The sequence below is a fragment of the Eleutherodactylus coqui genome, chromosome 13 (genome assembly GCF_035609145.1).
Source record: "Eleutherodactylus coqui strain aEleCoq1 chromosome 13, aEleCoq1.hap1, whole genome shotgun sequence".
Lineage (NCBI taxonomy): Eukaryota > Metazoa > Chordata > Amphibia > Anura > Eleutherodactylidae > Eleutherodactylus > Eleutherodactylus coqui.
Window position 1 is genome coordinate 120,933,987 of NC_089849.1, and position 19,470 is coordinate 120,953,456.

General features: G+C 45.3%; 1 protein-coding gene across 2 annotated transcripts in view; it reads left to right on the forward strand.

The window, feature by feature from the left end:
• The window catches only part of LOC136588082 (zinc finger protein 250-like), a 65,811-nt gene that overhangs the window by 6,773 nt on the left and 39,568 nt on the right, over positions 1 to 19,470 (forward strand). The window contains exon 7 of one of the 2 annotated variants that reach the window (XR_010787536.1): positions 965 to 3,537. Coding sequence is in view for 1 of the 2 variants with exons in the window: in XM_066587024.1 (XP_066443121.1) it covers positions 965 to 2,280 (1,316 nt within the window). In the remaining variant the exon portion in view is untranslated. Of the gene's footprint in view, positions 1 to 964; positions 4,662 to 19,470 lie in introns of those variants that run through there. The other variant, XM_066587024.1, reaches the window with a different exon arrangement.

Consider the following 19,470-nt stretch of genomic DNA (forward strand, 5'->3'; position numbering starts at 1 on the left):
TAACTGTAACAATTAGTACAAACTAAAATGTGTGTGGCTATGGCTGCATCAGCAAAACGATTGTCCTCTACCTGATCGTTCGTTCAGCGGTTGTCCTGTCCTCCACCTACGTCTGTCTAGTGTGTAAGGCCACCATAGATATATAAATATGTACTAGGGATTACCCTAAACCATTATGGTGATCCTATGTGGCGCCTAGCACCGAAAACAAGTGTATCGATGTGTGTTCCGCTTTCGTAACCTTTGTTAGAATGCAGTGCCAACAAAAATATTTATGTATGGAGTAACGTGGCGGGCCACCACCATGATGGTTGATACCACTGAGCATGTGTACTACTGAGCATTCACGTGCATCCATGTTATCACGACAACACAAGCAACAAGTTCACCATCAAGCTCATCAGCATGGAGACAAAGTTGCCTGTCAGCGCCGCTCAATAATGCCAGACCAGTGCATAGAACCTTAGAGTTGGAAGGGACCCCCGGGGTCATCTGGTCCAACCCCCTGCTCAGTGCAGGATTCACTAAATCATGCCAGACAGATGTCTGTACAGCCTTTGAAGATTTCCATTGAAGGAGAACTCACCACCTCCCATGGTAACCTGTTCCACTCATTCATCCCCCTCACTGTCTAATATCTAATCTGTGTTTCATCCCTTTTAGTTTCATCCCATTGCTTCTAAGTGCATGCTTGGTGCATGACCATCTCCCTAGCACAGTTGGAGCAAGAGTAGAATAGCGAAACCTTGCACTAAAAAGGCTCTTAATTTGCAGAAAGGAAGACGGCATATAGTTACGATATATATAGGGGACACACAGTGGTCTAAACAATCCTCAATACCACGTATATAATACCAAACAACATCTTATAACTTGACATAGGACGTATAAGAATAAAGTCACAAGTGCCAAATATATAGCCACCTTAACTCATACGTCATATTAATTTCTTTTGATTCAACAGGTTTACTGAGCTCCACAGATTTTACAGACGGACATCTGATTTTACCTCCAGATTGTAAAAGAACAGTTAGCGATTTTCCACAAGATTTTCCGGGACACTTTTTTGCTCCCGATATATCCTCCATCCTTCCTAGTAGCGATCTGCTATTTAATCCCTCCTCTGATGAGGAACATTCTCTGGATAAATCATTCATTCTTACAAGTGCAGATCAGAGAGATGGCAAATTATTTTCTTGTTCCGAATGTGGGAAGTACTTCAAAAATAGAGCGAATCTTCTTCGACATCTTAGAATTCACACGGGGGAAAAACCGTTTCCGTGTTCTGAGTGTGGGAAATGCTTTACTCAGAAAAGTGGTTATATTCAACATATGAGAATTCACACGGGGGAGAAGCCCTTTTCTTGTTCCGAATGCGGTAAACGTTTTAGACTGAAGTCTACTCTTGCTCAACATCAGAAAATTCACACGGGAGAGAAGCCGTTTTCATGCTTAGAGTGTGAAAAATGGTTCGCCAGAAAATCTGAACTTTTTAGACACGAGAGAACTTATCACACAAGCAATAAGCTATTTCTTTGCACTAAGTGTGGGGAAACCTTTACAAGGAAATCGGATTTCATTCAACATCAAAGCATTCACACAGGGGAGAAGTGTTTTTCATGTTCTGAGTGTGAGAAATGCTTTACAAGAAGGTCCAACCTTGTAAAGCATCAGAGAGTTCACACTGGGGAGAAGCCATTCTTGTGTTTCGAGTGCGGGAAAAGTTTTGCAAAAAAGTGTAAACTTGATAAACATTTGAAAATTCATGCTGGGGAGAAACCGTTCTCATGTTCTGAATGTGGGAAGTGCTTCATGTTGAAGTTTAACCTTGTTACACATCAGAAGACTCACACTGGGGAGAAGCCGTTTTCTTGTCCCGAGTGCGGAAAATGTTTCTCGCGGAAGGCTAACCTTGTTGAACATCAGAGAATCCACATGGGGGTGAAGAGATTTTCCTGCTCTGTGTGTGGAAAACGGTTTTCGCACAAAACGGCTGTCGTCCAACATGAAAGAAGTCATGTGGGAGAAAAACCATTTTCTTGCTCCGAGTGTGGCAAATGTTTTACACGGAAAGCTAGTCTAATTGAACATCGGAGTATTCACACAGGGGAGAAGCCTTTTTCATGCGCAATGTGCGGGAAACGTTTTTCCCACAAATCAGTCCTAGTTCAACACGAGCGATCTCACATGGGGGAGAAGCCATTTTCATGTTCTCGGTGTGGAAAGCGTTATACGCGGAAGGCTTACCTTGTGGATCACCAGAAAGTTTGCAAGCTTTAGAAGCCGGGCGCATATGAGAAATCATGTGAAATATAAGTTTTGTTGGAAATCAACCATAAATAGAACAAAGAACTCCCAAGGAAAATGGGATGATATTGCTGAATTTCTAGAAAGCCTTACATAGCTCATGTTCTTAGAAATACTTTTCCGTTATGTGAGTCATGGATGTTCGATCAAAGAACAACAGGTCTGAGAGTGGAGAATGGCCCACTGAATAATCACATCTTGCTTGACTTGGGTTGCGGAATGTGTACTAGGGGGAAAAAATGAAGAATAATTTACTGTTCCATCCTGAACTTTAGCTGTATGTATGCCTTCATAGGCGTTCTTCAGTCACCATATCAAATTTACAGTAGACATTTATTTTACACTTTTGATATGTTTTATTAAATTAGTGTATTTTTCCCGTTTTTCCCTAAAGATCTGGAACCTATTGATATTTCAGAAAGTACAATACATTACATGGCCAAAGTTATGTGGCCACCTCTACTGAGTTCGGGTGTTTCAGCCACACCCATTGCGTGGTTCAGGTAGTTCAAGGTTGACTAAACCTTCCATCCTTCCGAGGTCAGTAAAATGAGTACCCAGCTTGCTGGGGAGGGGGTAAAAGATGACTGGGGAAGGCAATAGCAAACCACCCTGCAAAAACAGTCTGCCAAGAAAACAAGGAGACAGTCTTCATTCGGTGCTTGCACCAGGGGACTTGACCTTTACCTACATGGCCAAAGTTATGTAGACATCTCTACTGAATTCAGATGTTTCAGCCACACCCATTGCAAACAGGTTTATAAAATCAAACACACAGCCATGCAATGACCCTATACAGACAATGGTGGTGGTAGTATGGGTCATACTGAAGAGCTCAGTGACTTAAAATGTAATGCAAAAACCGAGATCTGGTGATGCCGCCACGGGTCCTTGAGATGTATAATTTTATTGTTAAACCTTGTATAGCTTGTATGTGCCTGACAGCCACAGCTGTTTCTTCTGTGCTTTAGGAGCAAAAGGCATTCAAGTGAATGGAGGCAGAGCAGAGCGGTGAACGTTGCAGCCGCCTTCTCAGTAAAAGAGGCGTCGCTCCTAGGTTGAGCGAGAAGCTGCTCAGCAGGAACGACTAGCAATAACTGAGCGACATGTTGCTCAGTGCCCTGTTGGGGGGTCGTGTGTACACAAGGCGATAGTCGCCTGAAGTCGCTCAAAGGTACCTTTTTATATGCTCTCTTCGGAGTTGTGCCTTGTTCTATATAACTCCCCTAGGTGAGTAGCATTTCACACAATAATGTGCTCATAGTTCAGTATCCATTATCTTTCTGCACCGGGTTATCGGGTTATTTTAGCTATTGTTCATTAAGTTTGCCACAAGTTAGTTTTTGAACTCTCTAACTAGATTTGACTGGATGAACTATTAGTGCTGTTTCTCCTAAATTCTTAGCAGTAACCGCTCCGTCATGAAGTAGTAGACCATGTAGATTCAAGGACACCAAGTGCTGAACCACGTGCCACGTATTGATCACCTACAGTGTATTGCATTACTCACTGCTGAATTCAGGATTGCCTCTAAAAGTGACATTCGTTCAAGAACTGAGGGATAGGAGCTTTACGAAGTGGGGTTTCCTGGACAAGCAACTTAAAAAAAATCGTCATTTGGATTGGTGTAAAGAACACCCCTACTGGACTCTGTTTCAATATATGGCACTCTTATGGATGAATCGGGGTTTGGTGGATGCTAGGAGAACAATACCTACTAGAATGCATAGTAAATATGGTAACATTTGATGAAAACGGGTAAAGCTATGAGTCTGTTTTCCAGGATTTGATCCAGGCCCCTTATTTCCAGTGAAGTTTAATGTCAATGGGGCAACATACGTAGATATTGGAGACAGATGTACTTTTCCAACTTTGGCAACAGTTTGGGAAAGGCCCTTTACTGTTTTAGCATTACTATGTCTTGTGCACAAAACGAGGTCTATAAAGTCGTTTCTTGTGGAGAAACACAAGTGTCCAGCATGGAGCCCTGATGTTTACCCAGTGGAACACCTTTGGGATTATCTGCAATGACTGTTGGAAGCCAAACCTTGTCTGACGTCCTGAATGATTGGTTGGCTGAAGGGGCATAAATTCCCATAGTCACAAGTCTAATAAGATTAGAGGCTGTTTTAGCCTCAAAAGGGATCCCAACTCCATATTAACAGCCATGGTTTTGGAATGGGCTATCCAGCAAGCTCCTATGTTTGATGATAGTGTCCATATGTTTTTGGTCGAATAGCATACTTCATGTCTATTTTACATGAGTTGAATCAAGATCTTGGAAGCTGTTATATACAAACAAAACAAAGTATGTTTTTCAAGGGTGATGATGTCATAATGATGTCATTTATTTAATAAATAGTAAAAATATGAATGACATTGTTTTACCTATTTGTTTCCTGTTAATTATATAGTGCCAGCATAGTCCGTAGCGCTGTACACCGAATGACCAGCTGAAAGAAACTGTAGGAGACCATAGAAACCTGGAGAAAACCATGCAAGCATGGAGAGAACATTTGGGTTTGGTTTCAAAACCTTACCCCACTGTTGGAAGATACCAGTGGTGGGGATCAATGGTGATTTCTTGGTCTAAGTGGTAGTTTGTTTATAAAAAGGTTTAACCCCTTCCAATCCACTGTCTGCCGACTGAAGACATTATAATTTAAGGCTATACAGCTCCGATGTTGGTAGACATCCGTCGGGGCTCTCTTACTGTATATTGCCAGCCTCTCTGCTGTCGGAGCCTATCCAGTGTGTCACCGCATGCAGTACTGGCTTTAGCCAGCAGATAGCGCCGTTGTTTAACGACAGAAAAAGAGTAAGCCCCCCTAGGAAAACCAGGATACAAATTGGACTGGAAAGGGTTAAAAAGCGGCTAAAATGTGCTTTTATTACGACAAAATTACATTGTTTGGCTTGTTGGGAGGAAAATTATCTCCATTTATTTGTGGTTAAAAAGCTGGGCAGAAAAGTGATGATTTTGAGTTATTAGAGGCAGTTGCTTTCAGAGATTGTGAATTTTCTCCTGGCTGGATGGTAAATAAAGGCTGGTGGTGAGCAAAGAATTGCCAAAAATGAATTTGTACCTCTTTGAGACCATTTATCACTCCCAGAAGTAAGGAAAATAGAGTGTAACATATTTTGATGTAATAGAGATATAAAAAGATTGTCAAGTATTGTAGGAGGGAAAACCTAAAAAATGTAAAAACACTTCTTCACTGACAGATAATGGAAAATTTAAGGGAGTTAAGGTAAATTGTATTGATTAGAATGGTTAGTAGAGGACAAAACTTGAAAAGGTCTAAACTCAACACTTTACACAAAACTAAAACAGGATGGGGCGGATGAACCAAAGTTGAGATGTTTTAAATCTAAATGGGGAAGGGATAGAGGGGTGCGTTCACAATGGGTAGACACATTAACCCCTTCATGACCCGGTCCTTTTTTTTTTTTTTCATTTTCACTTTTTCCTTACCCCCCCCTCCTCCCCCCCATAAAAAATCATAACTTCTTTTTTTATCCATCGATGTCGCTGTATGAGGGCTTGTTTTTTGCGGGACGAGTTGTATTTTTCAATGGTGCTATTTAATGTTCGATATAGTGTACTGAAAAACGTAAAAAGTGGAGTAAAATGAAAAAAAAAAACGACATTCCGTCATCTTTCACTGCGGCTTGTTTCTACAGCAAACTGCAACAAAAACGACAAGATAACTTTATTCTATAGGCCGGTACGATTGCTACGATACTAAACTACTTTTTATTTTTTTTCAAAGACATTTAATTTTTTTCAATTATTTTCTGCGGCCATCTTGTGTGCGCAATAACTTTTTTATTTTTCCGTCGATGTAGTTCAGCGATGGCTCATTTTTTGCCGGATGTCCTGTAGTTTCCGTTGGTACTATTTCGGAGTACGTACGACTTTTTGATCGCTTTTTATTGCATTTTTTTCTGGGAGATAGGGTGACTGAAAAAGTGCATTTCTGGCGTTCTTTATTTTTTTTTTTTTCGGACGACGTTCACCGTGCGCTGTAAATAATGTGCTACTTTGATAGATCGGACTTTTACGGACGCGGCAATACCAAATATGTATTTTATTTTATTATTTAGACTTTTTAATTATAGATATGGCAAAAGGGGGGTAATTTAAACTTTTATTACTTTTTTTTTTTACACGATTAAAAAAACTTTATTGCTGTTTTTTTCACTTTACTTTTAAGTCCCCCTGGGGGACTACAATATGTGATACTTTGATCGCTCCTGCAGTATGACGTAATGCTATAGCTATAGCATTACGTCATACTGCATTCTGACAGGCAGCCTATCAAGGCAGCCCTGGGGCCTTTCAGAAGGCCCCCGGCAGCCATGACACCTGCACGGCTCCCCCGATCTCACCGCGCGCGCGCGCGGGGGGCGTACGGGACGTTGTCAGAACTGGTATCCGCTCGCTTGCTGCTCATGCACTGCTTTACAGTTCCTTGCCTAAGTGAACAATAAGGTGTGCCTAGACGGAACGATTATTGTTCCAAAAATCGTTCAAATTAACTAAAGTGAATGATAATCCTTCAGTTTAACTGTGAGTCAACAACAAACAAGAGTTGTGCGCTTCTTTTAAAGAAGATAGTTGGCTTCTCGTTACATTTAAACACTGGAATAGGAATGTAAAACACTGAATGAAAAGTGAACGATTCCCACCGATGGCTTGCCTGTCTAAACAAGCTGCGCAAACAAGAATCGTGAGATTCCCATTTGGTGTGAAAGGGCCATTACACTTTGTACACAAACATCTGCAGAACAATTTGCATCAAGTAGAGTCAAGAATAGATCATAGCATGTTTCCCTGAAAATAAGACCCTGTTTTATAATAACTTTTGCCCCCAAAAAGAGCCACAGGGTCTTATTTTGGGGGGATGTCTTATAGTCACCTAACAGGAGCCATCCAGGTCCCTCCCGCTCCTCTTCGGCATTCCAGCAGGCTTCCATGCAGTTGTCAGCACCGACAGAACATCAGCCACAGTGCTCGACAACCAATCAGAGCAATCTCTTGCTGGAGGTGGGGTTTTCAAACTCTGTTACCAGCAGGATATGTTCTGTCGGTGCTGGTTGCTGCACGGAAGCCTGCAGGAATGCCAGAAAGCAGCGGGAGGGACCCGGACGGCACCTGCTAGGGAAGTAATGCTTTTTTTGCACGTAGTGTGGCTAGGGCTTATTTTCAAGGCAGGGCTTATATTTTAAAATAACCTGACAATACCTGACTCTAATGCTAACTCTCTATAAGTCTCTCCCTAATCTGTCCTTGACCCTAACACCAAACACTATTGTCCCTGAATAACGCTGTGAAAGCCCTATCTAAAATACTATTACTAACAAGCATTTAGAGAGCACTAGGATCCAAAGACAGGGAAACCTACAAAACTCTGAAGCAAAGACTGGATTAGAAAAGCACAGGAGCAAAGTATACTGACAAGATACCAACAAAGGTCTGTCACTTCATTATTCTTTCATAATTGAAAGTGAACTAGGTCTCGACTTGGCAGGAAGCTCATGTTTGGAATTATAGGAATCATCCTCGAGGGCTTTGTAGAAAGATTTAAAACACATGTTTCTCCATATTCGATTAGGATAAGTGAGCGAGCTACTATTGCACAAATTAGAAGCCATAGGGCTATCTGATCACATCAAGCTTGGAAATGTATATAGAGCAATTCTGGACTCCTCAATGTCAACCCATAACAAAGCCTTGGTCCCAAGGTCTCAAGGTCTCTATCCATTGGGCCATTCTTGCTGATGTAATACACAACACAATTCTGGGATGTATTTAGAGAAGCATAGAGTCTAGATCACATGAGGTCATTATCCCCCTCTACTCTTCCTTAGTCAGACCTCATCTGGAATACTGTGTCCAGTTCTGGGTACCCCACTTTAAAAAAGACAGACAAATTGGAGCAAGTTCAGAGAAGAGTTACTAAGATGGTGAACGGTTTGCAAATCATGTCCTATGAGGAACGGTTAAAGGATCTGGGAATGTTTAGCTTGTAAAAAAGAAGGCTGAGAGGAGACTTAATAGCTCTAGCTCTTAAAAGACCAGAAGCAATGGGATGAAACTGAAAGGGAGGAGACACAGGTTAGATATTAGACAGTGAGGGAATCAATGAGAGGAACAGGTTACCACGGAAAGTTGTGACATGTCCTTCAATGGAAGTCTTCAAACAAAGTCTGGACAAATATCTGTCAGGGATGTTTTAGTGGGTATTATTGTATCTTGACACCACCAGGAAGTCCTGGTGGATTCAAGATTGACAGGGGGTGACGCCCCCTACAGCTGATTGGCTGGAGAGGTGGTTACCTGCTGGTCCTGGTAGCCGAGTAAGCTAATGGTGCGGCTGAATGCAGGGCGACCTGCACAGCAGCACGTTGCTGGTCCCCGCTGCAGCAAAGAGACCCTTCCCCTCCGGTGGGCCTGAAGCCGCTACCTGACAATAAGCGCAGAGCGGGTTCGGCATGAGGGAGCGCATATTGCCGTAAACCGCCTTTGCATGGTGGAGAGGCAAAAGCCCTCACAAAGGATGCCACCGAAGAGAAAGCCAGACGGCGTCACCGTCATGAGAGGCGTCTGTCATCACTCAGCACACAGGCGGACACTGTCGGAGCACTGAGCCACACGGCAACACGGACCACACAGCTGCCCGCCGTCACAGAGCACGCAACCTATGGGCCGGACGAAGGCGTCAGCAAGCGGCTGGGATGGAGGTGGCTGTGTCGGCTGGTAAGCATGTCTGAAATGTCGGGCGGGACGGAGTACTCAGGCTCCAGCGCCTGGATTCATTTCTGCCTGCCATGGAGGCTTAGTCACACGGTCCCATTGCTTTATTACATGTAAATGCTGCAATGTTACAGTGCTAACATGGCAGCATTTACAAGGATGAATGTAAGCCTAAGAAGCAAAGGAACCTACTGCGTAAGGCTGCAGTGCAGGCACAATTCAATGCACATGGTCTTAGGAGCTTTGTACTTTGACCCTATCGGGAGCTGGGGGTGTGAGAGGGGTGTTCATCCTCTCAAACCCCTAGCTTCCAGTGGCGTCAAGGTACAAAAATACCGATTTAGTGAATCCTGCAGTGAACAGGGGGTCGGACCCGATGACCCTAGAGGTCCCTTTCAACTCTACCATTCTATGATTCTAATATTTCATTAAGTTAGTGGCAGAGATACCCCCCTTTCTTCTATGGTAATGCATTATATTGTTCTTAATTCTAGGGAGTTTAGTGGTCCAAATAAATTTGAAGATTAAGTCACTGAAAATTTGCTATGAGTCTACAAGGGATTGGGATAGGCAGCGTCCGAAAGAGTAAGGCTCAATGCACACGGCTGAGTCAGACCCTGTGCCGGACGGTGACCCCTCGCGTACCTCTCTGGATTCTCTCTCTCTGTGCTGTGGATGTGTCGTCCAGAGTAAATGCGAAGTGCAGAGAATGCCGCACCATCGGTTTTGAAATTAACATTTCTGAATCGTCGTGGGTGGGATGGTTTCCATTTACTGCAGTAGAGTAGAGCATGCGGTAATTCTTCCTCTGCTAGCAAAAATTGCACACACACGCAGGACTTACATCCTATGGATGGCGCAGGCTCAGAAGTAGCTGACAACCTGCTTTCCACTGCAACAGCGGGGATCGTCAAGACCACCACTCGAACACCGTCCAGGCCTGCCATGGTCTGTGATTATCATTGTGAGGGAGAATGCATTGCAGTACAGGGGTACTGCAGTGTATTATCATAGCGATCACAACTTCTCTGGTTCAAGTCTCCTACAGGGGCATTAAAATAGGGTAGAAAAAGAAAAACAATAAAAAAAAAACACGTTCAGTATCCTCATATAGGTGATAACCTGTACAATAAATTGAAAACACCATTTATACTGCACAGGAAAAAAAAAAAAAATAAAATAAACAGGAGCCAAAAAGCTTATTTTGGTCATTTTGTCTCCAGAAAAGCTATATGTACCGCAAATGGTACCAATAAAAACTACAGCTTGTCGCGTAAAAGACAAGTTCTCACAGAGAACTCTCATAGAAAAAAAGTTATAGGACTCTGAAGACCGCGATGCAAAAAGAAAAGAAAAGAAAGTTTCTATCATCCAAAAGTGAAAAAAAAAATTATAAAACACATATATAAATAAATATAATTTTTGGCATCTTCACAATCGCACAACCCGCAGGAAACAAATGATGTCATTTATGTTGCATGTTTAACGATGTAAAGAAAAATAACCCCAAAACACTGGCGGAATTGGCGCAAAGAGAATTCCTAAAGTTACATAATACATTACATATAGTGAAAAAACGCAATTCATCATGCACAACGGAGCCGCATACGGCCGCGACGCCGGAAAACTAAAAGTTAGATCTTTTAAAAAGAGGAGATGAAAATCCCCCCCCCAAAAAAAATCGTAGCATCCTTATGGCGTACATCATACAGTAACGGTGCCTGTGAACGTACCTGTTATGTGTGCTCCTGGGATTTGTTGTACTATGTACTCCTAGCAGCACAGCTACAGGTGGTTGAGGGTTAATTGAGCTGGCTGGGTGTGGTACTTCCTGCTAGCCAATCTCCTGGATCTGTGCTCACATATAAACCCAGCTCCTGGGCAGTTTGGCTGGGCCCCCAGGGTTATCAGTCATGTTCAGCTTGGGCCCACACTGATCTGTGTTTGCAAGTAAGTCTGTGTCCCTCAGCTTCCCTAAAGATTGTTTGGACACCTGTAGTCCTAGTCTGCAGTACATGCAGCCCCCTTTTCCTTCCCCCTTTACAGGTGCAGCCTCCAAAGGTCTTATGTCTTATTCTGGGTGTTCGTGTAACTGGACACTGTACCCTATGTCAGCTTGTGTAGTTGACTGTCTGTTCTGTGTGTCAGTTGGTGTAACTTGACACGGTTCCCTATGTGAGCTTGTGTAGCTCACTGTCTATTCCCCCTGGTATGAGGACACATAGACTTGCCGTGAGTGTCATCTGTGTGCATGTGATCTCTGAGTGGAGTTTGCCTGGGTGTGTGCCCTGTACTCTGTCCTGTTCCTGATGCAGCTGGCTGTGTGTCCAGTGCTCTGTCCTGTTTTTGATGCAAGCTTTGCTGTGTGATCTGTGTCTTGCTGGTTCATGTCCGTTTGTACGTTTAAATTCTGTCAGTTTTGTGTCAGTTTGCTCTGTGACCAGCTATCTGTGTCTTGTCATGTTGCAGCGTTCTGTGTGAACTCTGTCCGGTTCTGCTGGACTCCTGGTTAGTGTAGGGACTAGCGATATAACCAGGAGCTGTGAGGTGGCCCGCTAGCTTCCATGTTTTGTACAAAATGTCAACCAATACCTGGTATTTATATTCAGCTTATCTGTTACTAGTGGTTGTATTGTGGCTGCTGTATGCTGTGTATTTTGGCTCTGTGTATCCTGTGGTTCTGTCTGTCATGTAGCATGTGTATGTCTCCTGTTCTGTGCGTGGCTCCTAGGTTCAGCTAGGGCCCAGTTCCGAAGACCACTGGGCCGCCCTTTATTGGGGCGAATTCCCCGCTTAGGTAGGGCCATTTCATCCTCCCGCGTAGAATGGGGTCAGTTGCCTGAAACCCGTGTGAATACCGTGTTCTACTTGTGTGCATGCATCCCATCTCCCATCCCATTATCCCATTTTGGGTACGATTGTGTGGGCTCCCATGCTTAGGTTGCCCACACGATCGTAACAGCACCGCTCTGTCGTCACAAGATCTGCCAACTACGGACAGCATCCATTTGTGAGAATGCAGCAAGTCTCCATCAGCAGGTGCAGGTGGCGGACACTGGGGGGCGCTTTATTAGAGACACTTGCTCTTCGGCAATGGGAGCCTCTCTGTATAGGAATTAGACATGTGACCCCGGCGCGCGGCATAAAGTTACGGAACAGGTTCTCCGTGGATCAGTTTCAGTGTGAATCCACATCAGTTTTGGAACATTCAGCGAGGCCGGGTCATGGGTGCACGGGGCCAGCATCGTAAGAGTCGCCAACCGGTGGGGGGGTTTGTGACCCAGCGTGGAGGAGGAACACCACCAGGGGGCGGTGGATGGAAACAACTGGTTGACAAAAAATGTCAGAAAAAGGGGCCAGGAATCGTCATAACAATGCGCTGCTGGGCCACGGACACGTCTGCGTCACGTTATCCCTCTGGGCTTAGATGCCAAAAACAGCACGTCTTTACTTCAAGCCGCCAGATGGAGTGGCGGACATCCGGCAGAGTTCTTGTGCAGGAGGTGGAAGACTACGGAATAATCCTGTCTCGTGTGAGAGATCCCCAGTGGCCGAATGTGCGATGCACGGCTGGCTGCGAGAAGCGTCTCTCGCACCACCGCTGTCTGCGGATCGCAACCTCTGTCACCGCTTCCCACTAGACAGGAATAAATAGCGCAGCACATTGTAAATTTCGGCAAAATGTTACAGATGGAACAGACGCCATTATAGTCATAGTGGCGCCAACGTTTGGTGCTACCGGCCGGCTGGACACATTGCCTGTCAGATGGATTTGGATACCTGCTGCACCGTGCTGCTGGGGGTTGGTCAGAGTTTGGCACAAGCAACATGCATTGATGACCCCATCCTGTCCGCAGGGGCCGGTACTCAAGCAGAATGACTACTACACCTGGAAGTCCGATGCTCTGCTGCATGGCTACACCGGGCTACTAACCGCTATGTCCAGCTCAGTCCGCGGGCCCTGAGCTCGTCAATGTTGACATTGCAGTCTGGAAGCTGCTATAGGATTGCGTTAACAAACGCAATCCTATGCAGACTGCCGCGATTTGGCCGCGTAAAAACTCGTGCGGCAAACAAATCGCGGCATGCTCTATTTGTCGCAGAGCCCCGCACAGAAATGTCACTCACTGTCCGCCAGCTCCGCTCTGCGCATGCGCTGGCTGCCCGGCAGCCGGCACATGAAAGAGCCGGGGCCGCTGGAGCAGGTGAGTGACACGCTGCTCTCTGCAGGCGGTCGGGTCCCGCTGCGAGAATTCTCGCAGCCAGATCCGACCCGGCCGTCTGCAGGCGGCCATAATTGTAAGCCAAATCGGAAAACGAACCCTCCAGCACGGGCACAAAATCACTACACACTCTGCAGCTGTCCCTGCGCTCCCTGGTCTCAGTGGTCCCCGCACCCACTTTTTTTGCAGCCACTGTGCCGCCTTGTCAGTGGCATCCCGGCCGCCAATTGCCCCAGTCACTCACTGATGGTGTCCACTGTTCCTCTGCCTCAGCCACTGCCAGTCTTGGCACGGTCCTCCTGCTGCGTCAGAACGGCACTTGGGGGATTCAACAGGCTGCCACTCCCAGCCTCGCCAGTCTTCTCCAGTGCCTCTTCCGCCGCTCCCTTTGTTGCCGCTGTCTTCCTGCCGTTTCAAAACGGCAGTGGCCAGTGTCCTATGGCACCTCTGGCTCTGCCTGCGCCACTGCCGTGTCAGGATGGCATTTTGGGGATTACACACGCCCCCAGCCAATCAGAAGCTGTGGGTGTTACTACATTGTTTGACAGCTGGTACCTTGTCACCACCCCTAACTTCCGGTGGTGAAAAGGTTCAATAAAATTGTGTGTATCTGCTGTGTGTACCTGTTGTGTGTACATGTAATCATAGAATTGTTGTAAGGGACCTCCAGGGTCATCGGGTCCAACCCCCTGCTCAGTGCAGGATTCACTAAGTCATCCCAGACAGATATTTGTCCAGCCTTTGTTTGAACACTTCCATTGAAGGAGTCCACCATCCGTGGTCATCGGTTCCACTCATTGATCACCCTCACTAATATCTAATCTGTGTCTCCTCCCTTTCAGTTTCATCCCATTGCTTCTGGTCTTTGCTTGTGCAAATGCGAATAGGGCTGATCCCTCTGCACTGTGACAGCCCTTCGGATATTTGTAGACCGCTATTAAGTCTCCTCTCAACCTTCTCTTCTGGTAAACATTCCCAGATCCTTTAACCATTCCTCATAGGACATGATATGCAGACCGCTCACCATCTTGGTAACTCTTCTCTGAACTTGCTCCAGTTTGTCTATGTCTTTTTTAAAGTGGGGTGCCCAGAACTGGATACAGTATTCCAGATGAGGTCTGACTAAGGAAGAGAAGAGGGGGATAATGACCTCATGTGATCTAGACTCTATGCTTCTCTTAATACATCCCAGAATTGTGTTTGCCTTTTAGGCTGCTGCATCACATTGTTGACTCATGTTGACCCATTTGTAGCAACATATACTCCGTTATATTAATTAGGCCGCCTGCAGACGAGCGGGTCGGATCCGGCAGCGAGAAATCTCGCCGCGCGATCCGACCCCAGAGCCTGCAGGGACGAGCGCGTACTCACCCGCGCCTGGCGGCCCCGGCTCTTTGATGTGCCGGCTGCCGCGCAGCCGGCGCATGCGCAGACCGGAGCCGGCGGCCAGGTGAGTGCGTGCCCCGCAGAAAATTAGAACATGCAGCGGTTTGTTTGCCGCGCGAGATTTCGCGCGGCCAAACCGCGGCCGTCTGCATAGGAGTGCGTATTGTAATGCACTCCTATGCAGACTTTCAGCGGCGGAAATCCCGCGGGAAATCCCGCGGCGGGATTTCCGCTCGTCTGCAGGCGGCCATACCTTGCATAATTTTGTATCGTCTACAAATATTGATATTTTACTATGTAGACCTATCAGGTCATTAATAAATATATTGAATAGAATGGGCCTAATACTGAACCCTGTGGCTCCCCATTAGTGGTCCAATCAGAGTACGAGCAATGTATTACCACCCTCTTCTTTCTATCTCCGAGCCAGTTCCTTACCCAGATACACACGTTTTCGCCCAGTCTCAGTTGTATCATTTTATATATTAACCTATTATGCGGCACAATGTCAAACGCTTTAGAAAAATCCAGATGTACGAGATCAATAGACTCTCCCAGGTCCAGCCTAGCGCTTCATCGTGGCAGCTGATCAAATTGGTCTGACATGAACGACCGCTCATGAGGAGTTATACCATTATTTTCATTGAGGTATTCTAGAATGGCGTCTCTCAGAAACTCCTCAAATATTTTTCCAATTACTGAAGTGAGATTTACCGGCCTGTAGTTACCAGGCTCTCTTTTAGCCGCTTTTTTGTATATTGGGACCACACTGGCAATGCGCCAATCTAGTGGTACAACCCTGGTCTCAATGGTGTCCCTAAATATAAAAAATAGCGGTCTATCTATCATGTTACGTAGTTCCCTTAGAACCCTTGGGTGTATGCCATCTCGGCCCGGCAATTTATCGATTTTAATCCTTTCCTAATCGGCTCTGCACTTCCTCCTGTGTTAGGCATGCAATACTTAGCTGGGGGGGGGGGGGGGGGGGGTCATTTTATAACCCTTCATCTTGTGTGGCATTTCTTTTTAATTCGTGAACACACTTGAGAAAAAAACTATTTATTATGTTTGCCTTCCCCCATTCTATGGTTTCCCCTGCATTATTTGTTAAGAGGCTAATGCTTTCAGTACTGTTTGAAGAATAGTTTAGGGTTATTTTTGCTCTCTTTGGCAATCAGTATCTCTGCCTCCTCCTTGGCAGTTTTGATCTTTTCCTTACATAATTTGTTTTTCCCCGTATGATTTTAGTGCTTCTTCACTGCCTTCTTGTTTTAGTAATTTAAATGCTTTCTTTTTATCACTTACTGCCGCCCTTACAGTCTTGTCGAGCCACATTGGTTTCCTTCTACTTGTAGTTCATTTATTTTTAAAGGGTATGAACTGCTCACATGAGGTAATTAGGATGATTTTAAACTTCTCCCATTTGTTGTCTGTGCTGTTATTTTTGAGGATGCTGTTCCAATTAATGTTGCCGATAGTAGTTCTGAGCTGATCAAAATTTTGCTTTACTGAAGTTTTTTTTTCTTTCTTGCATCCTGATAAGACTTCGTATTGAATGATATCTAAAATTTAATTATATTGTGGTCACTATTTCCCAAGTGTCCCTCAACCTGCACCCCCATTATTCAGTCCGGTTTATTAGTTAAAGGGGTTGTCCCGCGGCAGCAAGTGGGTCTATACACTTCTGTATGGCCATAATAATGCACTTTGTAATATACATTGTGCATTAATTATGAGCCATACAGAAGTTATAAAAAGTTTTTTACTTACCTGCTCCGTTGCTAGCGTCCTCGTTCCCATGGAGCCGACTAATTTTCGCCCTCCGATGGCCAAATTAGCCGCGCTTGCGCAGTCCAGGTCTTCTCCTGTTCTCTATGGGGCTCCGTGTAGCTCAGTGTAGCTCCGCCCCGTCACGTGCCGATTCCAGCCAATCAGGAGGCTGGAATCGGCAATGGACCGCACAGAAGAGCTGCGGTCCACGGAGGAAGAGGTTCCCGGCGGCCATCTTCACAGGTAAGTATAGAAGTCACCGGAGCGCGGGGATTAAGGTAAGCGCTCCGGTAAGCTTTCTGTACGTCCCTGCATCGGGGTTGTCTCGCGCCGAACGGGGGGGGGGTTGAAAAAAAAAAAAACACGTTTCGGCGCGGGACAACCCCTTTAATACTAAGTCCAGAGTGGGCCTCCCTCTAGTTGGCTGCCTCGCAAGTTGGGTAAGGTAGTTATTTATTCTCAAACTTACCGCTCTTACTGGATTTACAAGTTTCATCTTCCCATATTATATATGGATAATTGAAGTCCCCCATAATAATTACTTCATTGCGGTTTGACGCCTCTTCTATTTGCCTCAATAATATGTTTTCAGTTTCTTCTGTTGCCTTTGGTGGCCTATAGAAAATCCCTATCAGGATTTTGTTATTCTTTGCACCCTGTATTTCTACCCACAGAGATTCCACATGTTCATCTCCTACACCTATGTCTTCTAGTAGCTTTGGTATTAGGTACGATTTGACATACCCCTCCCTTTTTCTGGTTGCCACGGTCTCTTCTGAAGAGATTATAACCCAGTAATTTCACCGTCCAATCACACTTATCATCAAGCCATGTTTCTGTTACTCCCATTATATCGTGATTTTCTTCAGACATTGTAAGGTCTTACCAGCGCTTGATTGGAGCCCAGGTGTAGTAGCCAAGCCGGAATAGAAAGTAGTCGGGAGTAAGCCAGGTCGTTAGCAGGTGGTCACAGTTGCAGTACAGTGGATGAGACAGAAATCATAGTTAAGTGGAAGCCGAGTCATTAGCAGGTGGACACAGTTGTAGTAGAAGAGGAGCTGGTAGCTGTGCAGCTTAATTATAGGCTGAGAGCTCAGTAATCACGCACTGAAGGAGTGGAAGGTCTAGGCCTATATAGGAAGTGCAATCAGGAACAGGTGCAGGGTCAGGACTAGGAGGCAGGAACTAGGTAACTGGGAAATACAGAACAAGGCTAGGTTTTCAGCAAGTGAACTGTCCATAGCCTAGCGGAGAGAGCTACAGACTGAAATACAAGAGGTTTGGGTTCGAGCCTTGACAGGTGTCGGCTTCCCTGGGTATCTCCTGTGAAACTCCTTTGTGAGCCTCAGAGCATGCACGTTCTTCTCTAGGTCCCAGGAGTTCTCTAGCCCATACCCTTGCCACTTCACTCTCTGGAGTCTTCTCTACCACGAACTTGTCCTGGCCCTGAACTTTCACAGGAGGGGGAAGCAGCTGATATCTTCCTATATATCTTCCTAAAGTAGGAAGATATCAGGTTTTAGTAAGGAAACATGAAAGACAGGGTGAATCCTCAGAGTGCCCGGGAGCTTCAGCCAGAATGCCACCTGGCTAACGCTCACTGCAATTGGGAAAGGTCCCAAGAATCTTTGCCTAAGTTTGGGAGAGGATACATTAGCCTTCAGGTTCTTAGAGGCTAACCATACCTTTTGTCCAACTTGGAAGGTAAAAGCTGCTTGGTGATGACAGTCTGATACCTTTTTGTAGGTATTCTGGGCTTCCTGTAAGGTTTCTTTTAATTGCTTCTGTGTTTATGCTAACGCCGTAAGTCTATGGTTAACCGTTGGGACCAGAGTGTTGATAGGAAGGCCAGGAATAAAGCCAGGATGTGTACCGTATTTGGAATAGGACAGGCTCTAGATGGTAGAGCTGTTTTGAGCATTGTTGTAGGTGAAGTCTGCTGTTGACAAATAATCCATCCAGTCATCCTGTAGATGGGAGATAAAGCAGTGGAAATATTTCTCCAAAGTTTGATTTGTTCTTTCCGTCTAGCCATTAGATTGCGGATGAAAGGCAGAGGAGAGATTTATGGTAATACCCAGAGCAGTGCAGAAATGTCTCCAGAACCTCAAGGTAAACTGGACCCCTCTGTCAGAGACCACATCATCCAGAATTCCGTGTAATCTGAAAACTTCCCGGATCATTAACTCTGCTGTGTGCTTAGCGGTGGGAATCTTTTCTATGGGGATGAAGTAAGCCATCTTCATAAGTCGATGCACAACCACAAGGACAATAGTCACCCCTTTTAAGGGAGGCAGATCCACTATAAAAGCCATGGATATAGATTCCAGGGTCTGGATGGGACTGGAAGGGGCTGTAGCAGGACCAGAGGGGCGAGCTAATAGCGTCTTGTTCTGAGTACATATCTTGCAAGAGATGATATACTTCTTCACATCCCTCCTGCAGTTAGGCCACCAGAAGGAACAAAGTAGAGGTTTTGAAGTCTTTGTGGTCCCCAGGTGACCAGCCAGCTTGGAATCATGGACTAGTTTAAGGATTTCAAGTCTAGCAACTTCAGGAACACACAGTTGGTGTTCTCACCTCCAAAGCCCTTCTGTAAAGGAAAGCTTCACATCCTTAGAAGGATAACTCAAGAAGGGTCCTTTTCATATCCTCCCATAAGCTTTGTTAGGAGGTCTTCAGAGTGTAAGATGTCCAAAAAAATTTTGGGGACAGAATTGTCGTCTGTATTTGCCCTCTCTTCAGACTATGTACTTATCCTAGACAATGCATCTGCCTTGCCATTTCGGGCATCGGGGCGGTAGGACACAATGAAATTAAACGTGGAGAAGAACAAGGCCCATCGTTCTTATCTCGCAGATAACCTCTTGGCAGTGCAAAGGAACTCAAAATTTTTATAGTCAGAAAGAACTGTCACTGGATGATAGTCTCCTTCCAATAGGTGTCTTGGTGAAAGCTGGTTGTAAGGACTGGATGTGGAACCACTGTCAACCTACCAGGTGGGTGAAGATCCGATCCAGCACG